Source organism: Gymnoscopelus braueri (assembly GCF_963280865.1).
Source record: "Gymnoscopelus braueri genome assembly, chromosome: 6".
Taxonomy (NCBI): domain Eukaryota; kingdom Metazoa; phylum Chordata; class Actinopteri; order Myctophiformes; family Myctophidae; genus Gymnoscopelus; species Gymnoscopelus braueri.
In genome coordinates, this window is record NC_137607.1 from 18199657 (window position 1) to 18226417 (window position 26761).

General features: G+C 40.2%; 1 protein-coding gene across 1 annotated transcript; it reads left to right on the forward strand.

Annotated features, from left to right (window-relative positions):
• Positions 1–16456: 16456 nt before the first annotated feature.
• Positions 16457–25602, forward strand: rgs8 (regulator of G protein signaling 8; the record flags this gene model as incomplete). Its single annotated transcript, XM_080431722.1, has 4 exons — positions 16457–16557; positions 18830–18891; positions 24511–24677; positions 25405–25602. 4 exons carry the CDS (start codon positions 16457–16459, stop codon positions 25600–25602), a joined length of 528 nt encoding a protein of 175 aa, XP_080287848.1.
• Between the last annotated feature and the right edge of the window lie 1159 nt (positions 25603–26761).

Consider the following 26761-nt stretch of genomic DNA (forward strand, 5'->3'; position numbering starts at 1 on the left):
TATATTCCTTGTGTAAGACATAATGACCCTTTTCATTGTGTAAGCTTTAAGCTATGATAATGGTTCTGAGAGCCATAGTCAGGCCTCAACCAATATAAATAATGGTGGAAAGTAGGACTAAAAGCCCAGCCAGCAAATCCTTGAGCCCGTTGCTGCTCCTTACTTAAACCCAACAAAGTGGTTTGAGCCGACTGACATTGCCAACCTTAGAAGCCCAACAGCTTTAGAGAGAAAAAAAGAAGCTATAAGTAACTTTAAAACTGAAAACATGAGGATACTTTGGCATAATGGTGGCGATAGAGGAAAGGTCTGGTGTCACTCAATTGATTTTGAGATATTTCACGTGCAACTGGAATCTTTGGCCTAAGGGTGGCAATAGATGAAAGGCCATGGAGACCCCAAAAGCAGCAGGGTTCATCCTTCAACCTAGTGTTTGAGATACACACCATGCTACAAGCTCGACGCGTTGTGAGCTTGTAGATCGGCTATTTTCAAACATTTTGGTACTTTAAGTACATTTGGATACCAATACTTTTGTACTTTTACTCAAGTCAATTTTGAATTCCGGACTTCTACTTGTAACAGAGTATAGCTACTTCTACATTGCAGTATTGATACTTTTACTTAAGTAAAACATTTGAGTACTTTTTCCACCACTGAGGTTAGACAATTAATCAGCACTCTTCACATCAAGCAAATATGGAAAGAAAAAAAAGCACTCAGAGAAGGTAAAGTAATGATCTGGCGGCTTCCGGAGGAGGTTATCCAACTCCATGAGTCATTCAGAGAGACTGAATCTCACGAGGAAACCAGGGATAGGCTACAGTTACAAGCACATTAATTACCCCCCCCCCCCAAAAAAAAACACTAGGCTGCACATCCTATCGTTCAATGATGTGGGTGAATCATTTTCTTCACTGGCTCTTTGTAATGTCCTCAGTCATTTGAAAAAAAAGCTTTGATTGGTATGTTTTCAGTTATTGCTCACTGCAAAATAAAGCCCCAGGAGGGCATGCATCATTGTAATTAATGTGTTGTTAATCTGGCAGTATGTAGAGGGATTTCTTTAGGGCACAAAATGTTGAAATTGCATAATGCAAATTAGGTAAATATTAGTTGTTAATGATATCGATTTCCTCTTTATAAGAAAATCATAGCAAAGTAAATGTGGATTTAAACTTTTTACTAAATTAACTTAAATATTGTAGTGTTATGGGGTGTGTATTGGACAGGAGAGGGACTTCCCAGCATCCCTCAGGGCAGGTTAGTGTTTAGTTAAGTTTAGTATGTGTGGTTTATTTTTATTTTTCCCTTTATTTATTCAGGGGAGCCCATTGAGAGCAAAGCTCTCTTTTTCAAGGACTCCCTGATAACAGCATCTAAAACAAATGAAATACATACATAATGAAAAACCATAACAAACATTTGAATCAAATTACGATCATCACAGATACAAATAAATGTAGTGTTACATGAAACAGGTGCAGTTACTATGCAATGTCTCCTCAAGAAGTACCCTAAATGTTTCTATTGAGACCAATCGCTCCAGTTTCAGAGAGTCCTGAAGTTCCATTTGTGTGGAGCATGATACATGAAAGCAGTCTTTCCTTGTTCACTGCTCTTCCGTGGACTGGTATATCTAATGTGTGATTGTGAACGTGTTGCATATCCAGTAACCTTTGGCTCTAAAAGCGAAGATAGGTACAAAGGAAGCTTACCACACAAGGCCTTATGATCAATAAATAACATACAATGCTGCTCTCTACGTACTGTGAGAGAAGGCCAACCCACTTTATCATATAAAATACAGCGACGGGTGAGATAAACAGAACACTGACAGACAGATGTCGCGCCAGGATGACAGGTAAACAGCTGACCTCACCTCCGGGCCTGTCCCCTTGCGTAATCTGCGCATCTTCATTGGCTGGACTTGGATCTAGCCAATGGAGCAAGTTGCTGATGCCTGGGTGGGGCTAGAGCGGATACGGAAGTGGTGTGTGCATGTATGTGTATGTGTGGAAAATACTGGATACAGTAGTAGGCGGGCTTTAGACCGGATCAGGCTTTGACAGCCACTACAGGCACTGTCTTCAGTGTCAGTGACAGTGTGGATAGCAGAGGCTCTCGATGTTTTAACCATAAAACAAAATATACAATAACTAACAAAAATCTCACTTGAATTGGATTGCAATACTTTACAATTTGATCGTAAAAAAAAAATTTGATCATAAAAAAATAATAATAATAAAAAAAAAAATTAAAGGTAGGGTAAGTGATTTGCAATTATTCAAATAATTGCAAAATGGGTCTATGTTCTGATAGTGCTCGTTACTATAGAGTGTCCTGTCCATATAAGGAGTCTCCATGTCTCTCCAGCTCTTTATAAAACAGAAAATGCATTTTCGTTTCAGTTTCAGTTTCATTTCCAATTTTATCCAATCAGGATAGAGAACTCAATCAGGATATAGATTAAACAAGTGAAATTGGAAGTGATGACACTAAGAAATGAGCAGACAAAATTAGAACTGGAACACTATAAAAATGAAGCTTAAAAATTGGTACTTTCTCCTGATTGGCTGAGATTTTGACACCTACCAGAAAATGTATTTTCTGTTTATTAAAGAGCTGGAGAGACGGGGAGACTCCTGTTACTGAACAAACACTCTATAGCAATGATTACTATCAGAATATAGTGCTTTAACCTTTAAAAAAAATACTTTTTGTTTTAACCCAAAAATATCACTTACCCTACCTTTAATATATATATTTATTTATTTTTTACCAAAAAAATCGGAGGCCCCCCCAGTTGGAGGCCCGTGGGCTGCAGCCCACCCTAGCCCTACGGTAAGTCCGGCCCTGGAGATAATCATCACCAGTGATAAAACGTAGGGCACTGTGGTAGACTGCATCGACAGGCTTAAGTGTGGAGATTGAAGCATGCATGTACAGCACATCACCATAGTCAAACACAGACATTATGACAGATTGAATAACAGTTTTTCTGCTGAAAAAAAATAATTGTCCAGGTTTGTATTAGTCCAGGGGCCAATCCAGATTTTGGTACTACCCAAGGTGACCAAGTGGTACCAGAATTTGAATAGGGTCAATATGAAAAAATATAAGATAACCTCTCCAGCATTGTAGTTTAATTTTGTATAGGAAAATTTAAAATGACACTTGACTTGGCATTCACGCAGGAGAAACAGACAGGGCTAACCCCAGAACAATTTGATAATCGTCATAACCAAACTTTACTCTGTTGATTAGGGCAATGTTTGATATAGATTTTTTCGAATGGGATGTACTGTAATAATAATAATTGTCTTTATTGTCCCCTCAGGGATATTCTGTATGCGTGTGTGCTTGCGTGGGAGCATAGTGTATTGATTTATTTTCTGTGTGTGTAGCCTTTATTGTATCTTTCTATTGTTGTGTGGTTTATTGCTGTATTTATTGCCTTATTTATGGTCTACTGAGCACTTTCTACCTTTTAATCTACTTATTCTGCAGTGAGAACCTGCATTTCCCCCTTGGGGAATTAATAAAGTGTTATCAATCAATAAATGAATCAATCGTCAATCTTCAGTGTTAACTTAAATGTGAGCGTTTACAATTGTAACGAAATCGACCCATTTGGTTACATTTGTAAATGGATAAATTAACATTGAGTATTTTACTGTGTAACTGTATTAATCCATTAAGACCGGGAACGCATCTGTGTCATTTTAGATTTATTTGGCTATTGAAAAATAGCAGATATACAAGCTCATTGTAGATCTGCTATTTTAGAAAAATTCTGGAACCAAACAACAAAAATGATGTGTATTTGGCCGCAGACCCCCATCTCAAAATATTTAGTTCCAGGGACCCCAGAAGCAAAGATTTGAGTTAAAATGTTTGCTTTAAAATAATATGTATTCAAATATTTGCAAAATATTTCAAGACTTTTCAAAAAATAGCAGATCTACAAACTTGTATATCTGCTATTATAGCCAAATAAATCCAAAAATGACACGGATTGAATGGGTTAAGTTGAATTCACTTTTCTGCATTATCGCTGGTTTCCCCATCCCCACTCCACTTTGAAAACCAACAGCACGTCAACCCCCCCCCCCCCCCCCTGCATGCATGCATGCTCCACGTGAACCACCTCTTCTCCATCAAAGCACCGCCGTAACACTAAAGCACTCGGCAGACGCGTCGTCCTTGGAGATTTCCCCGTGCAAACAGTACCCTCTCTTCCACCCCATCTCCTCCCTGACACCACCCACCCACCCCTTCTGCCTCTCTCTCTCTCTCACACTACTGTCACTCCCTCTATCCCTCTCACCACCCACCCACCCACCCCCACCCATATGATTTCACACCAATGAGCATGCCGTGTGTGGCTATACCCACTCACTGGCATCATGCAACTGTAGATTTCTTCAGTCCAGGGCAGTATAGGCATACATGTTAAACACATAGAGTATACTGTACCATATACATTTACTGTACTAACATACCAAACACAACAGCGCTGAAAGGGCAGAGACTGTACTTTGGGGACAGAGACTGGCAGAAAGAAGGGGGAGAGAGTGAGTCACACGCGACAAGAGTACAAGGTAATCCATGTATATGCATTTTGGCTGTGACAGCATGTTACGTAATGCGGCTGATATGGACAGGAAGCGATTGACAGGGGCTTGTGTTGGCGTTAAAGAGGGGTGATTATCGTCATATATGGCATTTCCCTGGCAGGTTCCTGCAGTGGAAAACAATTCCAGAGGACACATTGTTTTGTTGAAGTGAGTTGATTGTGTGTGTGGGGCTAATAATAAACACAGTAATGCGCGAATGTAAGCTATTGCATAACAGCTTTGACCCATTAAGACCGGGAAAGCATCTGTGTAACCACTTTATCCATATTTTATTCTTTGGCTATTCAAAAATAGCAGATATACAAGCTCATAGCTCGAGCTTGAATCTGCTATTTTTGAAAAATCGAACATTTGTAACTCAAATCTTTGCTTCTGGGGGTCCCTGGAACAAAATATTTTTTTCAGATGGGGGTCCGTGGCCAAATGCATGAGAGTTTTGGGGGTCCTTCACCTTGAAAAAGTTTGAACCGCTGATATTAATGCAACATACGTTTTTCAGTAAATTTGTAGAATCGGCCTCAAGTCTTAATGGGTCAAATGCTTGTTTGTTTGTTTGGTTTTAGCCCTTAATTTCATTTCTTATGATGCATATTTTACTGTGGATGGATGTGTGCATGTATGCAGAATGATGTATGTATGTAGATTTGCCTACATGTGTGATTGCTTATGTTCATGCATTCACTCAGCAGTATACACATTTTCTGTGGGCAATTGGAAATCAGTTCACAGCCTCCCTCCCTTCCCTCTCTCTCGCTGCTGATAGCCATGAGGCTCTTTCAGGCCAGCAAATGTCACCCATCGGAAGTCTCAAAGGATGGAGGGGGTCTTTGAAGTTCTGTTTATCCAGACCTCTCCATATAACTCTCTTATGCCTCCCCTGTCACCCCTCCCTCTTTTATAGTCTCTCAGTCATTTTGCCGTAATATTTGCTTCCCTTTAGCCGGCTGAACTTTTGTAAACAAATCCCTGTTAGCCATTATCAGCTTACATTACACATGTGCAAATGTACAGTTCATTGTACACATATTAAGAGAGTATTGGTTCTTGAGTGTATTGATACAGTGTGCTGCCATAACAGAGCTATGGTAGTTTGCAGAGGGAGAGTACAGTACAGTGCAGTATATAGAGTACATGATGTGCCTGTTCTGTTGAGAACGCAGCATGCACGTGGCAACACTGTTGCAAAAATAAGGCAAGAGTGGAACTGTTATTTCAGCCAGCTTCGGACATGGAGACATTTTTCTGCAATGCAAAACAAATACTCCAATCCAACAGATTACAGTGATGTGTATAGTAGTAAGTACTACAGAGCAGTAAAGCATCTCGGAACTAAACCCCAAAAAAAAGGCATGGGTTCCCGAGGCTATCTTGGAACTCCATGCCTTTTTTCTTTTGAAACAAAAGAAAAAGACATGGGTTCCCGAGGCTATATCTTGGAACAAATCGCTGAGCCATGCTGGCAAAACAGAACATTTTACACACAGTTTTTCTAAATAGCAGGGCTGCAACCAAATGTATTGATTATTCGTTGCGATTGGGGGGGGGGGGGGGGTTGGCTTTTATGCCTTTGTTGATAGGATAGTAGCCTGACAGGAAATGGGGAGTGACATGCAGCAAAGGCCGTCGGGATCGGGACTCGAAGGCTATACTTGACGCCTAGGTGCCTGGACCACTACGCCAGCGGTCCAGGCCTCCTTGCGAGAGTTCTATTGTTTACTTTTTCAATCAATCGAATAATTGAGAAGCATGTTTTTTAAATATGTATATTTTTTATTATATATCGACATATCGATTGACTTAAGGATTATTTTCAATGGTATCGATGGTATCATGATTTATTTTTTTAAATAACATATACAAGCTCACTACGCGCCACATTGGGATGCGTTTTGAGCTTGTAGATCTGTTATTTTCACTATTCACGGGTCAAGAGCTACTACTCAGGAGCGGGGAAAAGAGCTATGGAGGTCAATGGGGTGGAGGAGGGATGTGAAAAGCATAGAGGCTTCTGGGTTTTTTTGATTGATTGAAATTTTTATTAGTCAAAAGAATGTAAAACAACACAGTTACATTTATAATGCTTTTGTCTAAAAGGTCCGGCCAAAAAAGTCCTTGCGGACTTGTTTCCGTTGGGGTCCTTGAATTAATTTCATAGACATATATAGTAGCAACCAAACAGTTCAAAAATCAACATGAAAATACAGATACAGATAATACAGAAAAAATACAACTATGTACCAAAAAAAGAAAAATTAAAAAAATTAAAATAAAAAATAAATGTACAAAAAAAAGGGGGGGGGGGTGAAGCATGGAAAAATAACGATTATATACAAAAAATGCATGAGGAAATACAAAATATGTACAAAAAAGAGGAGGGGGGGGGGTCGTCTGTCTACAGGGAAACTGGTACTATCTCCTCTTTCGGCCTCCAGAAAGAGGAGTTTTTAGGGCTGTTTTGAATGAGCCCAGCGAACTGCATTTTTTGAGGGATGGGGTTAGACTATTCCATTCCTTGGTGGCTGTGCTATAGAAGGAGAATTTGCCCATGTTTGTTTTATGGGTGGGTGGTACCAGATTGTTGTTTACGCTCCCTCTAGTTTCGTGGCTGTGGGTGTCACTAACTTTTTCGAGGTATTTATACAGATATGCGGGTATAGGGGGCATTTCGGGCAAATCTGCAATCTGGGTGGTTTGGGCAGGGTAGGTATAAGTTAGTCTGGTAAACCCTCCCTCCGGAAAATCTCATTTCCATTTGATTTCAGGAAGGAGTCTGGCCTGAAGGCTTGTATGGGCGTTTCTAGCGCATTACCAAAAAGCCGAGCCTATCAGCGTCGTCGCTCATCGTTCTGTGATTGACAGCGAAAGTTGGCCAATCAGGTGGCGAGTTCGAGTGAGCCCGAATGGCACTGAGTGCAGCCTGAATGCAGCCGACAAAACACGAACGGCAGCCATCTTTTCTGTGCGCTATTTTCTCCGCTGTTTTAGAACTTCAAAAAGCTCTCAAACTTCTATTTTGAGGCACGGAATTTACTTATAAGATATCGTCATATATGTGGTCAATTAATCATGACAGAGCCTATTTAAAAATACAAATTCAGAGAACCGGCAGGGGCGGGCAGTGACACGCATGTATCCGAATAAGGCAACCTATTTTGGGCATGGCCGTCTCAAAAGTCCCGTTGCGTCACATTAGTCTGGAAGTGGTAAAAATGCACTGGCTGAAGTGGGATACTGCTGATTGGCTGAAGGGGTTGTCAGTCAACGGTATTACTCCCGCCCAACTCCAGCCCACAGCCAAAATTGCAGAATGGGCGATCATGCCAGACTCACTCCTGAAATAAATTACAAATGAGATTTCCGGAGGGAGGGTTTACCAGGCTAGGTATAAGTAGCATAGATATAGAAACCTAGATGCCTCATTGGCCGCTGCAGTTCATTGGAACGACATATAACATATATCACGGCCGCCATAGGGGGCACGCTTCCGGACTACTGGCCAATCACAGCGCGTCTTTTCCGGGACTTGTCAGAATCTAGTTGTATAAAAATATAGGCAATGTTTAAAATATTTGTATACAACTAGATTATACAAAGTCTCGGAAAAGACGCGCTATGATTGGTCAGTAGTCAGGAAGCGTGCGTATGATAAGTAGCCTAGCGCCCATGATTTGTGTGTAGGGCGGAACACAGGTGTGGTTCTCTGTCTCCTGAACATCTGTTGTCCCAACTCTATTTCACGAGTCAAGACTGATTATTAAACGATTATTTTATTAAAGTATTGATTATCTATGTTTTCTATCGACTACATCGATTAGATCAATTAACCGTTGCAACCCTAATAAATAAACAGTGATGTTGCCTGGCTGCAGGGGCTAATAGCCATGGTAAATGGACTGCATTTATATAGCGCTTTTCTCCAAAGCGCTTTCACATGTATTCATCATATTTATGTGTTCCCCAGGCAAGAGCAACAACAGCATTTCTAAACATGTCAAGCTCAATAATGACTCATGTCTTGCAATAGCATTTTTGACCAAAACTCTTAAAGTGAGGCTTAATATAAACTGTATAAAGTAAGATATTCCAGGGCACTCCAACAAACAAAATAGAGCGGTCAAGGGATGATGTATTTTTGTGTCTGGATTCTCTGGAAGCAGGAAGTTAGCACTTTCCTGGTTCTCTCAACAAAAAGTTAATGGGACTTTTGCATTGGATTTACTTTACTTTACTTTATTTGTTTATTTGGACAGGACAATGCATATTAATGGACGTCACATGGACGTAAATACACCGCATTTAGCAAAGATGCTAGTTGTCATCCGCAGTCCTCACAAGAAACATAAAATCAGAAAACAGACAGACGAACAGTGGAATACATTTACATGTGTAGATCATTAGCTCTGTGGCAATTCTGGCAAATAAAAGACACACGCTTTGTTTGGCAAGATAATCTTCACAAATAAACAATCTTTTGATGATTTTTCAAGCGTAATTGCAATCGCCAGGAGAAAAAAGAAAGCACTAACGGAGTACACCACGATCGCATTCAACTTTTACATTTGTCATGGACATAAGGGGACACAAGATAACACATTTAAACAAGAGGTGGGTGATTTAAATAATACTTTGGCAAATATATTGACGGTGTAAGAGAGGGGGAGTAGGCTATATGGTCTAAAGTACTATTTCATATTAGTTATTTCATATTAGTGATATAAATGTATAATATAAATATAAGTATAACCTTCATACTAAAGTAATAATAAACTGAGTTTTCATATATCTAACTACTTTGACCAATTTTGCTATATGTGAATTTAAAGCAGCAGATCGTGTCCTAACTGATCTGTCCAATATAATGATGGTATAATGCTATAAGTAGGTTTACTAATCCAACATTATCACAAATAAGGTTTGTATTAGAGTGAGCTGACCGGAGAGATGTAGAATACAAGCTCCCCAACAGGAAACACAGTAGAATTAAGATTTTCAACAGTAAAAGCACCAATCACTTAGATACACACCACATTAAGTTAGTTTATTTAAAATAAACCCTGTGGACCCTAGTGTCCCGAATCTGGGCATGTATAGGCAAACATTTCAGGAAAATAGACACCCTAAAAATAGATCCACAAGCTCACAACGCTTCACAATGTGACACGTTGTGAGCTTGTAAATCTGCTATTTTCAGTGAAGTGAGTTGGTGTGAATGGTGAAAAAGGATAAACCTGTGGGGGTCCCCGGTCAATGTAGTATAATAGTGTTTAACCCATTGAGACGTGGAACACATCTGTGTAACTTTTTGATTTGAGTTAAAAGCATTATTTTACACTTTGGCTATTGAAAAATAACAGATATACAAGCTCATAGCGCGGCACTGAGTGCCGCGCTATGAGCTTGTAGATCTGCTATTTTTGAAAAATCGTTAAAATGTGTGCAAACCTTTGAATATATATTGTTTAAAGCGACCATTGTAACAATTCTTTGCTTCTGGGGGGTCCCTGGAACAACACATTTTTAGATGGAGGTCGGCGACCAAATACATATAATTTTGGGGGTCCTTGACATGAAAAAGTTTGAGCACCACTGATATAGAAAACTGTTAGGATTTAGAAGACATTTGTAGAATCGGCTTCAGGTCTTAATGGGTTAAGTGGTTAGGACTGCACGATTAATCAATTTCATTTTGTCATAATTATTATGTAATGTATGTATTATGTATTATGCAATCGTGAAATTAATTCAAGTCAGCAGCTGTTGCATCTTGTCCTTATCTCTGCCAGTACAAAAGGGTTGTCGGTTGATAACCAGAACATTGCACAACCCATCTCTCAACCCATCCATAAATCCATCAATCATCTGTTGAGGACTCTCTGCAGCAGCACTAGATAATAGATCTCGCTCTTCCTTATCGGTCATAAGCTGTGTAGCTCATTCCACCTCACCATGCACGGCCAGTGGACCAGTTTTATACCCATCAGTGTGTTCCTCACGCAGGCAGTATAAGGATCTTCACCACGGGGACAAAATGTGTGGCTACAGAATAAATTAGGGACTTTTTTGATACCCTGAAGGAAAATGACAACTACACGATGTCAGGCTTCCTGTCAGCTTGTTTGAAGGAAACATTGAATATCGTTGCTGTCGTCAGGCAGAAACCTTGCATCTCCAAATTTCAACTTCATCATACAAGTGTGTCGCACAAACTCATCTAAACAAACTTGAGTGTACCTTGTTGAATCAACAGAGGACATGAATTGGCAAGGAGAGCTGACCAAATAATAAGCTCAAATTGATTGATTGATTGCTTGATTGATTGATTGATTGATTGATTGATTGATTGATGGATGTACTTTATTTAGTAAGACATGAGAACAACAGTACATGGAAGTACAAATTCACAATACAAGGTCTACTAAACTGGAAGGCTCATCACTAAGCTTGTTTAAAATGAGATCCCCACGCACACACAAATCATGATGACATATAAGAGACAGACAGAACAACTTACCTACAGTAAGCTTCACAATTACAAAATCGTGAAAACTAAACTGATAATTTTGGATTCATTGTGCAGCCTTACAAGGAAACAGACAGTTTGTTCCTGGTTAAAGTTTTATAAGAACACCCGTACCTGGCCAGATTCATTGATTAATTACTTGAGATTGTGGACAAAACCTGGATGTGATGAAGAGTAGTGAGTGGGAATTAAGCAGTGGTGGAAAAAGTACTACATTTTTTTACTGAAGTAAAAGTATCAATATTGCAATGTAGATATACTCTGTTACAAGTAGAAGTCCTGTATTCAAAACGTACTTGAGTAAGAGTACAAAAGTATCGGCATCAAAATGTACTTAAATAACCAAAAGTAAAAGTACTCATTGCGCATGAATGTCCCAATTCACCAGTTCAAAATGTATTAAAAATATTTTGAAAATAGCCGATCTACAAGCTCACAAGACGCATTGTGAGCTTGTAGATCGGCTATTTTCAAATGGCCGAAACATATATACGGCTGAAGTGGTTAGTGTGTTTTGTAATAATCTAAAGTAAATCTACAAGTTCAGTTCAGATCAGTTCAGTTCAGGTTTATTTGTCATATGTATAGATACAAGTATAAATACAATGAAAATTATTTTGCTCAGAGCATTCTCAGTCATTATATACACAGGACATAGACAACATCTAAGTGCAAAGAAAAGACAAAACACAAATAAAGTGAATGACAATACAGTGCAAAACAGTTCAAGGTCAGCTGTTCAACAGCCTGACTGCCTGGGGGAAGAAACTGTTACTGAGACGGGTGGTGCGAGATTTGATGCTCTGGTAGCGTTTTTTGGAAGGGAGTTGTTTGAACAGGGTATTTGCGGGATGGCTGGTGTCTTTAATGATGTTGTGGGCTTTTTTCATACAGCGAGTGGTGTAGATGTTGTGGAGACTGGGTAGTTCTGTGCTGCCGATGATTTTAGCTGCTGTTTTAACGGTCCTCTGCAACCTGTTGCAGTCCTGAGCGGTCGTGTTACCGTACCACACTGTGATACAGCCAGTTAAGACACTTTCAATTATACATCGATAAAAGTTCACTAGTCCTTTTGTACTTAAGCCACATTTTTTAAGGAGCCTCAGAAAGTACAGTCGCTGCTGCGCCTTCTTGAGGATGTACTCGGTGTTGAGTGACCATGTGAATGTGTCTGTGATGTGTATGCCCAGGAATTTAAAGTTATCAACTATGTCGACAGATGACCCTTTGATGGAAATGGGGGTGTGGATACCTTTGGACTTCCTAAAGTCTACAATGATTTCTTTGGTCTTATTGGTGTTAAGTGAGAGGTTGTTGTTATCGCACCATAGAGTTAGATCTTCTATCTCCCTCCTATAGGCCCTCTCATCACCGTCGGTTATTAAACCGATCACTGTGGTATCATCCGCAAATTTAATTATGCTGTTATTCCCACATCTGGCGACACAATACTCTGAACGTGTCGCCATAGTACGGCGCCATCTTGGATCTAGAATCTACAGATTGTTGGCTGAGGGGGCGGAGCCAAAAGTACACCCTGCGTATGTCACTGATCACATGACCTCAATCAATTATCCTTTTCTAGGCAACACAGAAGGGGGGACAGACTTTTTTCTTATTTCCACACAACAGCTCTAAGGTGTATTAAAGACATAGTTCAATGTTGAAGATGAGTGGTCTTCCCCTTTAAGTGTGTATCTGTCGAGTATCTGATGTGGAACAGTTTCAACGATCCTTTAATGTTCTGCACTGACTGTTACATGCTGTAAATAAAAATGAAACAAGAGAAATATGGGTGAAGAAACAACCAAATACATACAGGGAGACAGACAGAGAGACAAGATGCTTGGAAACCAGCAGGCTATAGCAGGGAGATCCATTGACACAGATCCACAGGGGGTGGACAGAAATGTCAGGATGGTGGAACACTACACATAACTGATTCAGACTGGCAGAGGCTGGGAAGGAGGGTGATTAGGGCAGCCCTGTGTCCAGAACACAATCTGAGTCAGTGGAACGACCGGATTGACAGGCGGCGTTCCAAGAAAATCTCCTGCTGTTCCTGCAGCACATCAGATGGTCTGACACACATGGGCTGTGTGGGCAGCAGGGCTTCCGGTCAGCGGGGGGGGGGACATGCACACTCATACAGACAAGTGGTGTAAGGGCCCCTACACACTGACCGATATTTGAAGTGGTCGGCGAGTAAACTGATCGTTAAGCACTTCACACTGCCCGAGTCTCTTTCTTCAAATCGTCGTGGTTTCTTTGAAAATAGCTGCGGCGCGTTGTGAGCTTGTCGATCGGCAATTTTATTTGTATATAGGTTTAAAGTGCCCATGCGGCCTAGTCACTTTTGGTGGGCTGGATTTCATAGAGCCGGTTGGTTATTTCTCTCGCAAAATCTGGCAGCACTGTTCACACACACACACACACACACACACACACACACACACACACACACACACACACACACACACACACACACACACACACACACACACACACACACACACACACACACACACACACACACACACACACACACACACACACACGCTCTCTCTCTGAGCAATTCCTCTCAAATAAACAGCTCCATCCTCGAGCAGGCTCGCTCACTCTCTCAATCTGTTTTCTAATGTTTAACTTAATACAGGACTGTCTGGACGGCAATATTGCAGTTCTAGCCACGTTCTAGCCACGGTGCAGTTCTAGCCACGGTGCGTGGCTATAATGTGCTCTCATTGGCTGTAGCGTGGCTCTCCTCGGGGCCGTCAGACCCAAATATCAAACATGCTAGAAATCTAAAACTTGGCGAACCACTTTATCGGGGTGGATCTTCTCGGAGTACCTTACACGACGCGCGAGCAGCACCTCGGCGAGGAACGGCCGATCTTGACTGAGATCTGTGGTTTTGTCGGCGAACACCAGAAAAGCTCCCCGACAACCAAATCGGGTCAAATATCGTACAGTGTGTAGGGGTCTTATAGTAACTAAGTATGTGTGCTCAAGTACTGTACAATTTTGAGGTATTTTTTACTGGAGTATTTCCAATTTTCAATACTTTTTCTTCTACTCCACTACATCTCAGACGCAAATATTGTACCTTTTACTCCACTACAATTATTTGTACTTAACAACTTAAAGGGATACTTCACTTTCACATAAAATAAACATTTAAAAAATATATTAAAAATAAATGAAAAAAGTAATGGAAAAATCACGGCCCCCTCACGCATTAGAGTGTCCTACTAATGTGTGAGGGGGCCTTTATTTTGCCATAACTTCTTTCATTTTTTTTTAATATATTTTTTTAATGTTTATTTTATGTGAAAGTGAAGTATCCCTTTTTAAGTTTACTAGTTACTTTGTAGATTTGTATTATTATTCAAAAACATACAGCAACCACTTCAGCCCCATATATATATTTTGGCCATTTGAAAATAGCCAATCTACAAGCTCACAATGCGTCGCGATGCATTGTGAGCGATGCACAGTTTCCATCCATATGATATCATTGCCAGTCAAGACAGTAAAGGACTGTCTGTGTGGATCATGGGTTATCTCTTGTGTTATAAGGAACGAACTGAACTGCGCTTGAAAGTTATTTTATTTAGTACTTGAAATGCATGCACACACATTCAACGTAATGAATGTACATGTATGCATAAATACACACATTGGTGGATAATATTTCTGGTGGGCAATGTACAGTATTTTAATTGCAACATATTTGTTGCAGTAGCTGTAATAACTCAAATGCTTTCATTGAAGCGTTTATCTGTGCATCTGTTGAAAAAAGCAGCAATCAGTAGAGGGAAGGCATTCGAAAAATAACTGCAATGCAGTTAATATGATGCACGGTTGAACACACACACACACACACACACACGCACGCGCATGCACGCACACACACACACACGCACACACTCACACACCACACACCACACACCACACACACACACACACGCACACACACACAAAACAAACAAACGCACACACACGGCAGACACGCACGCATACACTCACACACACACAAACACACACATGCGCGCGCGTGCACATGCACGCACACACGCACACATACAACTTTTAACAATTCAGATTCCTCTTGCATCCCCAGCCCCAATGGGCATCTCTGCAGAAGTTGGATGCATTAGACGCACGTCACACTGCTGCATGGCTGAACAAGCTTTGCGTCCCACTGACTAGATGGATTTTGTCAGGGATTTCGTTTTTTAATTATAAATAGCTCAGCAGAAGCACGTGTTTGCACCAAATGCAGGGCGGAGGATGCCGCGCACAGCAGCCTGGCAGATTTGGATTTGTTGGATTTGTGTGTGTGCGTGCGTGCGTGCGTGCGTGCGTGCGTGCGTGCGTGCGTGCGTGTGTGTGCGTGGTAGTGAGAGAGGTGACAGAGGCTCAAGTATTATGTCGATCAAGCTAAAAAGGTTTACACACACACACACACACACATGCACCTGATATCTGGACAGATGAAGGGCATCAGGTGAAAATAAGCGTCTCCAAACAATCCAGCATCTATGCTGCTGCTCTGACAGCATCCTATTGAGAGTTGTGAGACATATAGACATATACTGTGCAGCTGCCTCTCATCTGCTAATGCATCATTCTTCTATCCACTAACAGTACTCTGATGGAGATTATGCATGCAAGTCCTTTTCTTTACAGAGCTGCACCTGTTGTCTGTCTGCATCAACCTGTGTTCATGCAGACTATCTGTGAGCCGTATCTCCCTGCATCTGGTCAGGCATCAGAATAATTATAACTTAATGTGGAAGGTCAGCTACTGTTACTATATTAAATACCTGATCCATAAACAGCCTGCACCCCGAAGAGCTACTTGATATACAGTAAATGCCTGGTAACATACGATATCAGAACATGGGTTTTAACATGTACTTTTAGCCCTGCTATAGCAGCGGGGCTCTATAAGGATGGTGATGTCTTTCAGTCCCTCCATTGTTCCATCCAACACTTAACAAGATATCTTGAAAATGAATGCCAGGATTACAATGGAATTTGCTGGCAACCTTCATGCTTTACATAGGATGAACCCGACTGATTTTGATGACCCCCAAGGCCTTTTCTCGAGTGAAATGCCTGTTAAGTGGGGTCAACCACGGAGCTAATTGGCCAAAAAAGTGGGGGGAGAGAAGTTTTCAGCAAAGTCATCGTCCACCTGCGAGTGGCAAGTGCTAAACTATCAGAACAGTTTTCAGAAATGGATTTAACTGGCAATATAATGATTATATCCCCCTGCAGAATCAGCACCATGAAGACCCGACTCGGCTGTCTGTCCAACAAGTCCGACTCCTATAGTGACTTCTCTGAGTTCCTGCCGCCCGCCCAGGAAACTAAAGCCAGGTGTCTAAAGTGAGTCTGACATGGTTCCTGGACACCAGTGGTGTAAAGTAACTAAGTACATTTACTCAAGTACTAGTAACATTTCTAGGTATTATTACTTTACTGGAGTATTTCCAATTTTCTGTACTTTTACTTCTACTCAGAGGCAAATATTGCACTTTTACTCCACTACAATTATATGAAAACTTGAGTTACTAGTTACTTTTTTAGTTTTTTATTATTACTACAAAACATACAGGAACCACCCTACAGTTATATACATTTCGGCCATTTGAAAATATCCGATCTACAAGCTCACTGTTTGCTATTTTCAAATAATTTTTATACATTTGAAAACTTGGGACATTCTGCATAATGAGTACTTTCTACTTTTGGTACTTCAAGTACATTTTGATACCAATACCTTTGTACTTTTACTCAAGTAAATTTCGAATTCCGGATATTTACTTGTAACAGAGTTTCTACAGTGCAGTATTGATACTTTTACTTAAGTAAAAAATGTGAGTACTTTTTCCACCGCACTGCTGGACACCATATGGTTAACTTATGTGTAGTTATTAGTTAGGAATCCAAAGGGAATAGGAATCGTGGACAGGTTATCTTGTTAGGTTATGGTTTGGTTTAGGTATTGAATAGTTCTTTAGAGCTAGTAACATTTATTTAAACTAGGCCTGTTGGGATCGATGCCCATTGGGAATGCATGCCCCTCCCCCTAGAGTGAGTCATCCTGTCGCACGGTGTCTGTTACTCCAGGATATGCGTAGACACACATATTGCTCTCTTCTTTATCTCAGTATAAAAAATGAAAGACAACATGTGTCGTAGTCGAGGGCTACTCTTTCTTTACCGTCTAAAACAAACAAACTCAGCTGATGTGACATCAGAGGTCGCTGCTTCACCCACACCCCCCCTCCCCACCACAGCAAGTTGAGCAAACAAACAGAGATTGAACCACTCAAGCCACTCAGTGTCATTACTACGATACAGCCCGAAAATCATTTTTGTATTAAATAAAAGTTTGATTTCCCAATAGGCTTGTATTGTCTTTACAAAAAACTAAAAGTTATTGATTTTTTTTTTTGCCTAGCTTGTTTATGCCCAAACACGGCCATGGGGACAGACAGACAGACAGACAGACAGACAGACAGACAGACAGACAGACAGACAGACAGACAGACAGACAGACTGACAGACATAATGACATTTTGTGCGTTTATAGATAAATAGATACATGGTGGACACACAGACCGACACACTGATGAAGATTCCATCAATGAATTTATAGAGAGATAACAGTCGTTTCTCAAGCTAGTTTCTTAACGAAGACTATTGAATAAGAAGCACACAAACTGATAACAACTCCCTGAGACTACGATACATATTTCTATTTACCCTTTTGGTACATGTAATTGTGTTCTCTGATGCCAAAAGGGGGGTACAACACTTTTGTAGGTATCACATTGGATTGTTTTATTTATTTATTAGGTTTGGTGCTCTTCTCAAGGGTTTTATTGTAAAATATGAATGGCTCCCTCAGGTTATTTTTTATTAACGTTATTACAGTTATTGCCGTTGTTATGTTTATTGTTAATTATACTGTTTCTGTTTGCTGCTATAAAGAGGCACACAAACCAATAACAACACGGCGGCCATAGCTGAGTGGTTAGTGAGCCCGCCTAGGGAGCCAGAGGTCCTGGTTGCCCCAGGTTCGATTCCAGGCCACGCCAGCATATGTGTCGATGAAATGAAATTTGTCCCTGAGCAAGACTCTTAACCCCTAATTGCTCACAGGTTCTCATTTGAAACAAGACCGCAAGGACTTAATTGAACGACCTGTTAAAAAAAAAAAAGGAATTACCTTGAGACAATATATTTGTCTTTACCATTTTGGTATACTTCAACCGTGTTCTCTGATGCCAAAAGTGGGTACAACAATCATATAAGTGTCTATACTGGATTATTTAATTAAAATATGTTATAGATTTGAGGCTTTTTTTCAAGGGTTTTGTTGTGATCATGATGTTTCTACCTCAGTGCTAAAGTATTTCTGCCTGTGGTTATTACTATCACTGTATGCCTGCCTGCTTCTTATTCATGTTACAATAAATCTTTGATTGAGGAAAATAGTATATATTTTGTAATGTGTAAATCACAAGATATATTTAGCTTTCTATCAATTAATCTATCGATTAAGGGAATACAAATTTGTATCTCCATTAAATATGCATAGAAACAGTGCTTTGACCTCTTCCATATCGCCTTATGTCTTTATTTCCACCAGACTGTCGACAGATGAGGTTGTCCGATGGTCAAAATCGTTTGATCTCCTCCTCTCACACAAATGTAAGTTTAAAAAGTTAAAGAGGTGGTGCCATGGTTTTGCACTTTTTCTGTTTTTCATGTGTCTATGAGGTTGATAGAACTTCATTAAGTCCCCTGGTGGTGTTTTCATGGTGTTTTAAGTCTTCTCTGACTATTTTGAGTTTCTTCTTGGAGGCTGAAACCTTGAGGGTCAAACGTGCCAATAGAAAAACAGCCATTTAATGACACAGTAAAGATATACCCTCCCCCTCATTATCATAACACAACAGGTGTGGGCATGAGGAGGAGGAGGGACTAGGACAGGTGGGTGGTGCTAAGGTGGTGGAGGAGGTGCTAAGGTGAGAACCAGGTATACTTAATGAACTGAAGGTGTGCCCACATAAAAACATAATTTTAACACTTTCTGTACACTTTAAAAAAAAAGATCTTCCTCCTAGTATAACCATAATACTTTAACTGTCAGAGATATCAGACTCCCTAAAACAGGTATGGGCAACCACCTCTTTTTGATCCACCGGGTGATCAGATTGAGCTGTTGCGGTGATCAACTGGAGTTGATCAAAAACAACCATTATTAACCAATAACCATTAATTAACCTATAACAGGGGTAGGCAACTTTGATGATGGAGAGGGCCACTATATTTCCACACTCACTCCAGAGGGCCACGGGCAGAAACCTCTCATCTCCATATTTTCACTTTTTTTGTAAAGCAAAAATAGCCGATCTATAAAGCTCAAAACGCGTCGCAGCGCGACGCGTTTTGAGCTTGTAGATCTGCTATTTTTTCTATTTTTTTATTGGAATCCTGAAAAGTATTTATTTAATTGAATTTCAAATGCATGTATGCATTTGAAATGCAATTTCAATGCATGTTATACTTAACTTTATGAACTTAAATACAAATACATTGGACATAAAAAAGACAATAGAATTTTTATAGTCATTAAGCTACTAATATAGACTGAAGTACATGTAATTAAAGTCGGTCATGTTTGCATGTTTGGAATTGTAACAGCTGAAATCAATAATATATCAGCATTCCGATATTAACATACAGGCCGCATTAAGTGAAGGTGGGGGCCGCATGTGGCCCACACCTCGTAGTTTTGTATCGTTGTATCTGGAAGTTGAACCCTGCTCAACTTCAATTTGTAGCCGTGTATCTTTGTACATCAAGGTCACCACTGACCATCTTCACAACCATTACTAAGAAAGGAGCTACTCAGAACTAATAATAAAACATGCCTTTCTTTGTTTCTTAAATGTGTTCTATTTTTCACACAAGTCAATTTGTGCCGTCAATTTCCTCCCTTCAATCCTACAGTATTTCATTCATTTCTGGTTAGAGACTTTACTGCACGATGAGTCACATACACAACAACAGTACACTACTTACTAAGTACTGTTGTGTATGTGACTCATTGTGCAGTCATCATAGCTAAGTACTACTTAGCTATGATCTTCCTCTTGGACAACATGTACACTCTGTACAAATAAAATTGCTCAAACAAATACACATACAGTACATATACACACAATGCTCACACAAGGCCATACAAGAAACTCAGTCACACAGGACAGTCCTCATACATATTATAAGACAAACTCAAACATTCACACATGCATATGCACTGAGCTTCAGGCAGTGTCGATTTCGTCGACTAAAACTATGACGAAAAACATTCGGCAACTACCTTTTTTTCACTGACGAAAACTAAATAAAAACTAAGCTATGATGACTAAAGCTATGACTAAATATATTTACAATTTTGTCAACAAATAAAAACTAGACCAAAATGTGGACGAGGGACGAGTGGAGAAGAGATCCAGTAGAACAAAAAGACAAAAAGACACAAAAGACAAGTCATTTTATGTTTAGTTGCGCTCGGGTGTTGCACTCTGAAAATAGCTGATCTACAAGCTCACAACGCGTAGCGCTGTTGTAGATCAGCTATTTTCTGCATGCAACCAAGTGTAAAACTAGAAAAAGTGCTCCTCGGAGCACAGGTCTCCGCCAGGTCAGGTACGTTATTCTGGCCTCCTGGTGGCGCTATAATAGGCCAATGTGAAAAGGGTGCCATTTATTCTTAGGTCTTTCACGGCAGTAGACACTGCATTCATGATTTGAGGCATTTTGTTCCAAAAATGTGTTTTGCTAAATTAGACCTGCTGGTGGCGCTATAACAGGCCAATGTGAAAAGGGTGGCATTTCTTCCTCGGCCTAGTGGGAAGGTGCGTGTGAAAATTCACGGAAATCGCAAGCTGCGTGCATAGTTTGAGGCTTTTTGTTCAAAACGGACCAATCTTGCAAACTTTGGAAGGCAACCATAGGCAATGAGGATGGAATATGGGAAATCTGACAGATTCGTGTTGATCACATGACTATAGAGATACTGTGTACTGATTTGCATGACGTTTGGATAAAATCTGTAGGAGTAATGTAAAAAAAATGGGTTTTGCACAAATCAGCCTCCTGGTGGCGCTATAACAGGCCCATGTGAAAAAATTGGGGCAGAGGTTCTGAATTGGCATCCAGGAAGTGTGTGTGCAAAGTTTCGGAGCGACTGGGCCAACGGTGCCGGAGATTAGCTGCTAACACACAGACAGGACGGACACACGGACACACGGACACACACACACACACACACACACACACACGGACACACACACACACACACGGACGGACGGACAGACAGGGGGCAAAACATATTCTCTCGCCATGCCTTTCGGCCTGGCGGAGACAATTAGCCATTATGACGCCATCAAGGCACCGCCAAGATACATTTTAGTCGACTAAATCAACTGTACATTTAGTCGACTATAATTTTATGATATTTAGTCGACTAAAACTAGGCAAAAACTGAAACATTTCAGATGACTAAAACGAAATGGAATTTTATTCAAAAGACTATGACAAAATTTGCTGGCTTCAGGGACACCATTGACAATGACAATTTTGTCAAGTAATAGCAGGCTGCTGTGTGATGCATTGAAACCAAGCTGTCTGCTCTCTCTGTCCCCTCTTTATTTCACATCCCGGAACAGGCAGATCAGGTCACAGATAGCTTTGATAGCTTGTCACCATAAGCTACCGTGTGCTTTACTAAATAATTTTACTGAAATAGCTAAGAACAGTCAGTGAGGATCAGTTGAGTCTTTAAAAAATATATATTATTACATAACATATAATACAAATATATAAAATCACATATTGGGCCACTTTCATTCATTCATTACGGTATTGATTTAAATAAACTGCAGCTGCTGACACGGCAATGCCTGATGGGAATAAGTGCAGCCAATCTGCCTGCTAAATTACATTTAAACTTCTTCTTTATATAAAGTTTGGCACGGTAAAAAGATTGATATTGAGAAGTATATATTTTTAAATGATTAAAGAGTAATGCTTGCCAGAGGCTCCACTCGCATTTCTGGGGCACATCTGTTGTGGCGTTCATGCCTTATCTATCCCAAGATAGGCATGCATCGTGATTCTTGACAACCGCCTATCCCACTGACTCGACTCCAGCCACGGCACTCCCCATCGAGGTGACGGTGACGGACGGTTCTCAAAATAAGTGAACTACAGACGCACGCACAGCCGGACGGACTGAGATTGATAGTAGGATTCAACCAAACAAAAGTATTAACAAGAGCTTATAACTAAATAATAACTATGTTGGATCCACTGGAACACTGGTTATTTTCCTGAGAAGTAATGGTTTTGAACATTAGGCATGTAACGATTACTCAACTCACGATACGATTCAAATCACGATACTACAGTAGGTTCACGATACGATTTTTCACAATTTCTTTTACACAAAATTAGTTTCCAGACAAATGACCAAAAAAACGTTTTAAAATGATTTCTCTTACACAAATCCAATATTTTCTTCTTTATTTTTTATTTTTTTACAATACTGTGTTTTGTCTTATCCTCTTTTCAATACAGTAGCAAATGACTGAAAACTCTTTGTATCAATTCTCTTACAAAGATCCTGCATTTTCTTCTTTTTTTCCTGCTGTTTGCATCTGTGCATCGCGAGTACATTTTCTATTAAACCGATTTCAATTGCCACCAGTTTGAATCAATTTTAATTGATTTACAATATATCGTTACATGCCTATTGGACATACAAGGTTTCCGCTCAACACCGACAATAGACACGTGCACGCACCACTTACCTGTGCACATAAGTAGTGTGAGCAATAAGGACATTACCGCTTGTTGTTCCCAGGTTAGGACGTACAGTAGAGAATGTTCTTGCTTTTAAATTAGATTTCCCCCTGAATTGATTTAAGCCATTCAATCCGGGAACGCATCTGTGTCACTTTCGATTTATTTGCCTATTCAAAAATAGCAGATATACAAGCTCACTCGTAGATCTGCTATTTATTTTTTTTATCGTGAAAATGGGTGCAAGATTTCTGCAAATCTTTGAATATAATTTTTTTAAAGCGAACATTAAGTTCACTTTAAAAATAGATGTGTTCAACGATTTGCACAAACTTTCACGATTTTTCAAAAATAGCAGATCTACAAGCTCGTATATCTAGCTTGTATATCTGCTATTTTTATAGCCTATTTTTATAGCCAAATAAATCAAAAATGACACAGATGCGTTCCCGGATTGAATGAGTTAAACCATCCTCACACTTCCTGTGCTTTGTAGCTAACTGTATTTTCACGACTGGCCTTGAGCCAAATAGCCTGTCTACGCCGATGGGTTCTCAAAGTGGGCTCCGGGGACCCTCAGGGGTCCTTGAGGCTGCTGTTTTCCAAAGATATTGAAAAACGTTGTAGATTTTGGAACACAAATCTTGTATAGGGGTCCCTAGCACGAAAATATTTCAGATGCGGGCATGAGTGGCCAAATACCAATTAATTTGTTTGGGGTTTTTTGTATTTACTTTTTGTTTTTGAATGAGATATAAAGTATTGTTTTACTATAAATGTTTTTGCTTGTGTAAATAATTTGAATTCTTCTTCTAGATCAGGGCATTTAAATGAGAATGGCCAGTAATTGTTAATTGTCCTTATTTGCAATTCCTTAATTAGAAAATGAAACAAAATAACATTTATTTATTTCTTATTAGACTAATACAGCACTTGTTTAGGGTAAAGTCGCCGATCATCTCACTACAAATAGTTTCTGTATGCAGCGACTAACCCTTTGTAAAGCCAACCCGATGAGGAGAAAAAATAATGTGGAAACAGCATGCCACCATGACACAGGCCAGTAGGAAAACATGCCCTCCCTCCTTGTTATCCTTGGATGATCACTTATCTTGAGTGATGAAGACAAGAAGAAAAAAAACATAAGGCTTTGACAAGAGCCTTGTGTGATGACTTGTTTGTGTTCCATTCGTGGGAGACAGTTTCCTGTGTCCGGGAACATGAGGGTGACCCGTATCAGGACAATATCGGTGTATAGAATGCACATTAAATTGCTGCACGTTCCCCATGATCGAATACTGGAAAAACACCGGTAGCAGAGCAGCAGGCACGCCGTGCTGCTTAGAACACGCAGTGCCAATGCTGTGTGATATATCCATCACTTTTGTAACAGTTATTGATGTTTTACCGCCTCCTCCTCGCTCTCTCACTACCTGATTCATTGTGTCCATTCTCCAGATGGCCTGGCTGCCTTCAGGGCCTTCCTCAAGACCGAGTTCAGTGATGAGAACATTGAGTTCTGGATGGCCTGTGAGGAATATAAAAAAGTCAAGAACTCGGCCAAGCTGGTGTCCAAAGCTAACAAGATCTATAAGGAGTTCATTGATGTTAAGGCACCCAGAGAGGTAGGGGTGTGCGGCTACTGCTTATTATCAAAGTCATTGTAAATAATTCCCTATGTAAACTGCTCAAATCACCAGTGGTGTAAAGTAACTAAGTACATTTACTCAACTACTATGTACTGTTTTTACTTTAGTGGGGTATTTTGAATTTTCAGTACTTTTACTCAACTACATCTCAGAGGCAAATATTGTACTTTTACTCCACTACAAATATTTGAAAACTTTAGTTACTAGTTACCTTTTAGATTTCGATTTTTATCACTAAAGATACATTAACTCTACATATATTTCGGCAATTTGAAAATAGCCGATTTACAAGCTCACAACGTGTCGCTATGCGACGCGTTGTGAGCTTGTAGATCTGCTATTTTCAAAAGGAAATGGGACATTCTGCATAATGACTACTTTCTACTTTTGGTACTTTAAGTACATTTTGATGGCAATACTTTTCTACTTTTACGAATTCCGGACCTTTACTTGTAACGGAGTATTTCTATATTGCAGTATTGATACTTTTACTTAAAAGTATAACATTTTAGTACTTTTTCCACCACTGCAAATACAGTATAGTGAAGAGAATAATGGACTGTTATCTAGCATAATAAAGGCTATTTTATACTTCATACAAGCCTGTGTCGTGTTGCTCGATGCTTATCGACAACACAATGAAGTCTGCATTCCACTGGTTTTGAGAGCAAAACACATGAGTTCTCATTTGTTCACCATCAAGGTGAATATTGACTGCCACACCAGAGCGAGGACAAAGCAGGGCTTGGAGGAGCCAAGCCCAGCCAGCCTCAACGAGATCCAGGCCAAGATCTACAGCCTCATGGAGAAAGACTCCTACCCGCGCTTCCTCAGGTCCAAGATGTACCAGGACATTGTTGTCAACAGGACGCACTCACACAACCAGCGGAGGTCTGTCTGAGGACGTCTGACGAGGACCCCAAAAGGACATTATAACCATCAGTCACATTCTGACATGAATTCTCAATAGGCCCTATGCACAGCAGCCATATTTTCACTTCCTTCACAGGTGTTACCAATGATACTAATGAAGGCTCTGTTCCATTTAGAGTAGCACAGTGGTTCTCAGTTTTTTTGGGCGGTGAAACCGCCCCTATAAGTGAGGTTTGGATATTTGTACAACAAATCCTGCGCTGTGATTGGCCAAAAATGACCCCGCCTAACCCTGCACCGTGATTGGCCAATTACAGTCTATTCAGGACTGTGATTGGCCAGTGTCACATGACACATGTGCATAGCCCTATATAAGAAACCATAACTTAAAAAAAAACATAAATTTGTTTTTTTTAAGTTATGGTTTCTTCCATCATAAAGAGTGTTTCAATAAATGTATTTATTCTTTGTACATGATTGGTTGACTCCATTCAGTAATGTGATTAGCTAGCAAGACACCGCCCACTTCACACAGGGTGTGATTTTTCCATTTCCACGACCCTCATAACTCTGAGAGCGTACAAATGGAACCATTTGGTTCCATTTGTACACTCTCAGAGTTACACACCCGTAACGGGCCATTTGGAAACCCCTTAAGGAGCCATGAGGGTCCCTGAACCCACATTTTAGTCCCACTGGTGTTGCAGAGTGTATCCAGTGAACCAACATGCACAATATCAGCACCCTGACTCTGTTTGATAAGAATGGAACAGAGCCTTCATTAGTATCATTGGTAACACCTGTGAATGTCTTCACACTATGGCTGCTGTGCATAGAGCGTATTCACTGTGAATCCCAAAGCAGTGGTTTTCAAACGTTTTGTGCCCAAGGAATATCTCAAGGTACACTGTATTCATAGCAAAAATAGCCGATCTTACAATCTCACAATAAACATTGTAGGCTTGTATATTGGCTATGTTTGCTATTGCAATTTGGTCTGTGTGTGTGTGTGTGTGTGTGTGTGTGTGTGTGTGTGTGTGTGTGTGTGTGTGTGTGTGTGTGTGTGTGTGTGTGTGTGTGTGTGTGTGTGTGTGCGTGCGTGCGTGCGTGCGTGCGTGCGTGTGTGTTTGTTTGCCTATAAAGATATGCCCAAAATAGGGATGCCGGATTGGAAGTGATTAAAATAT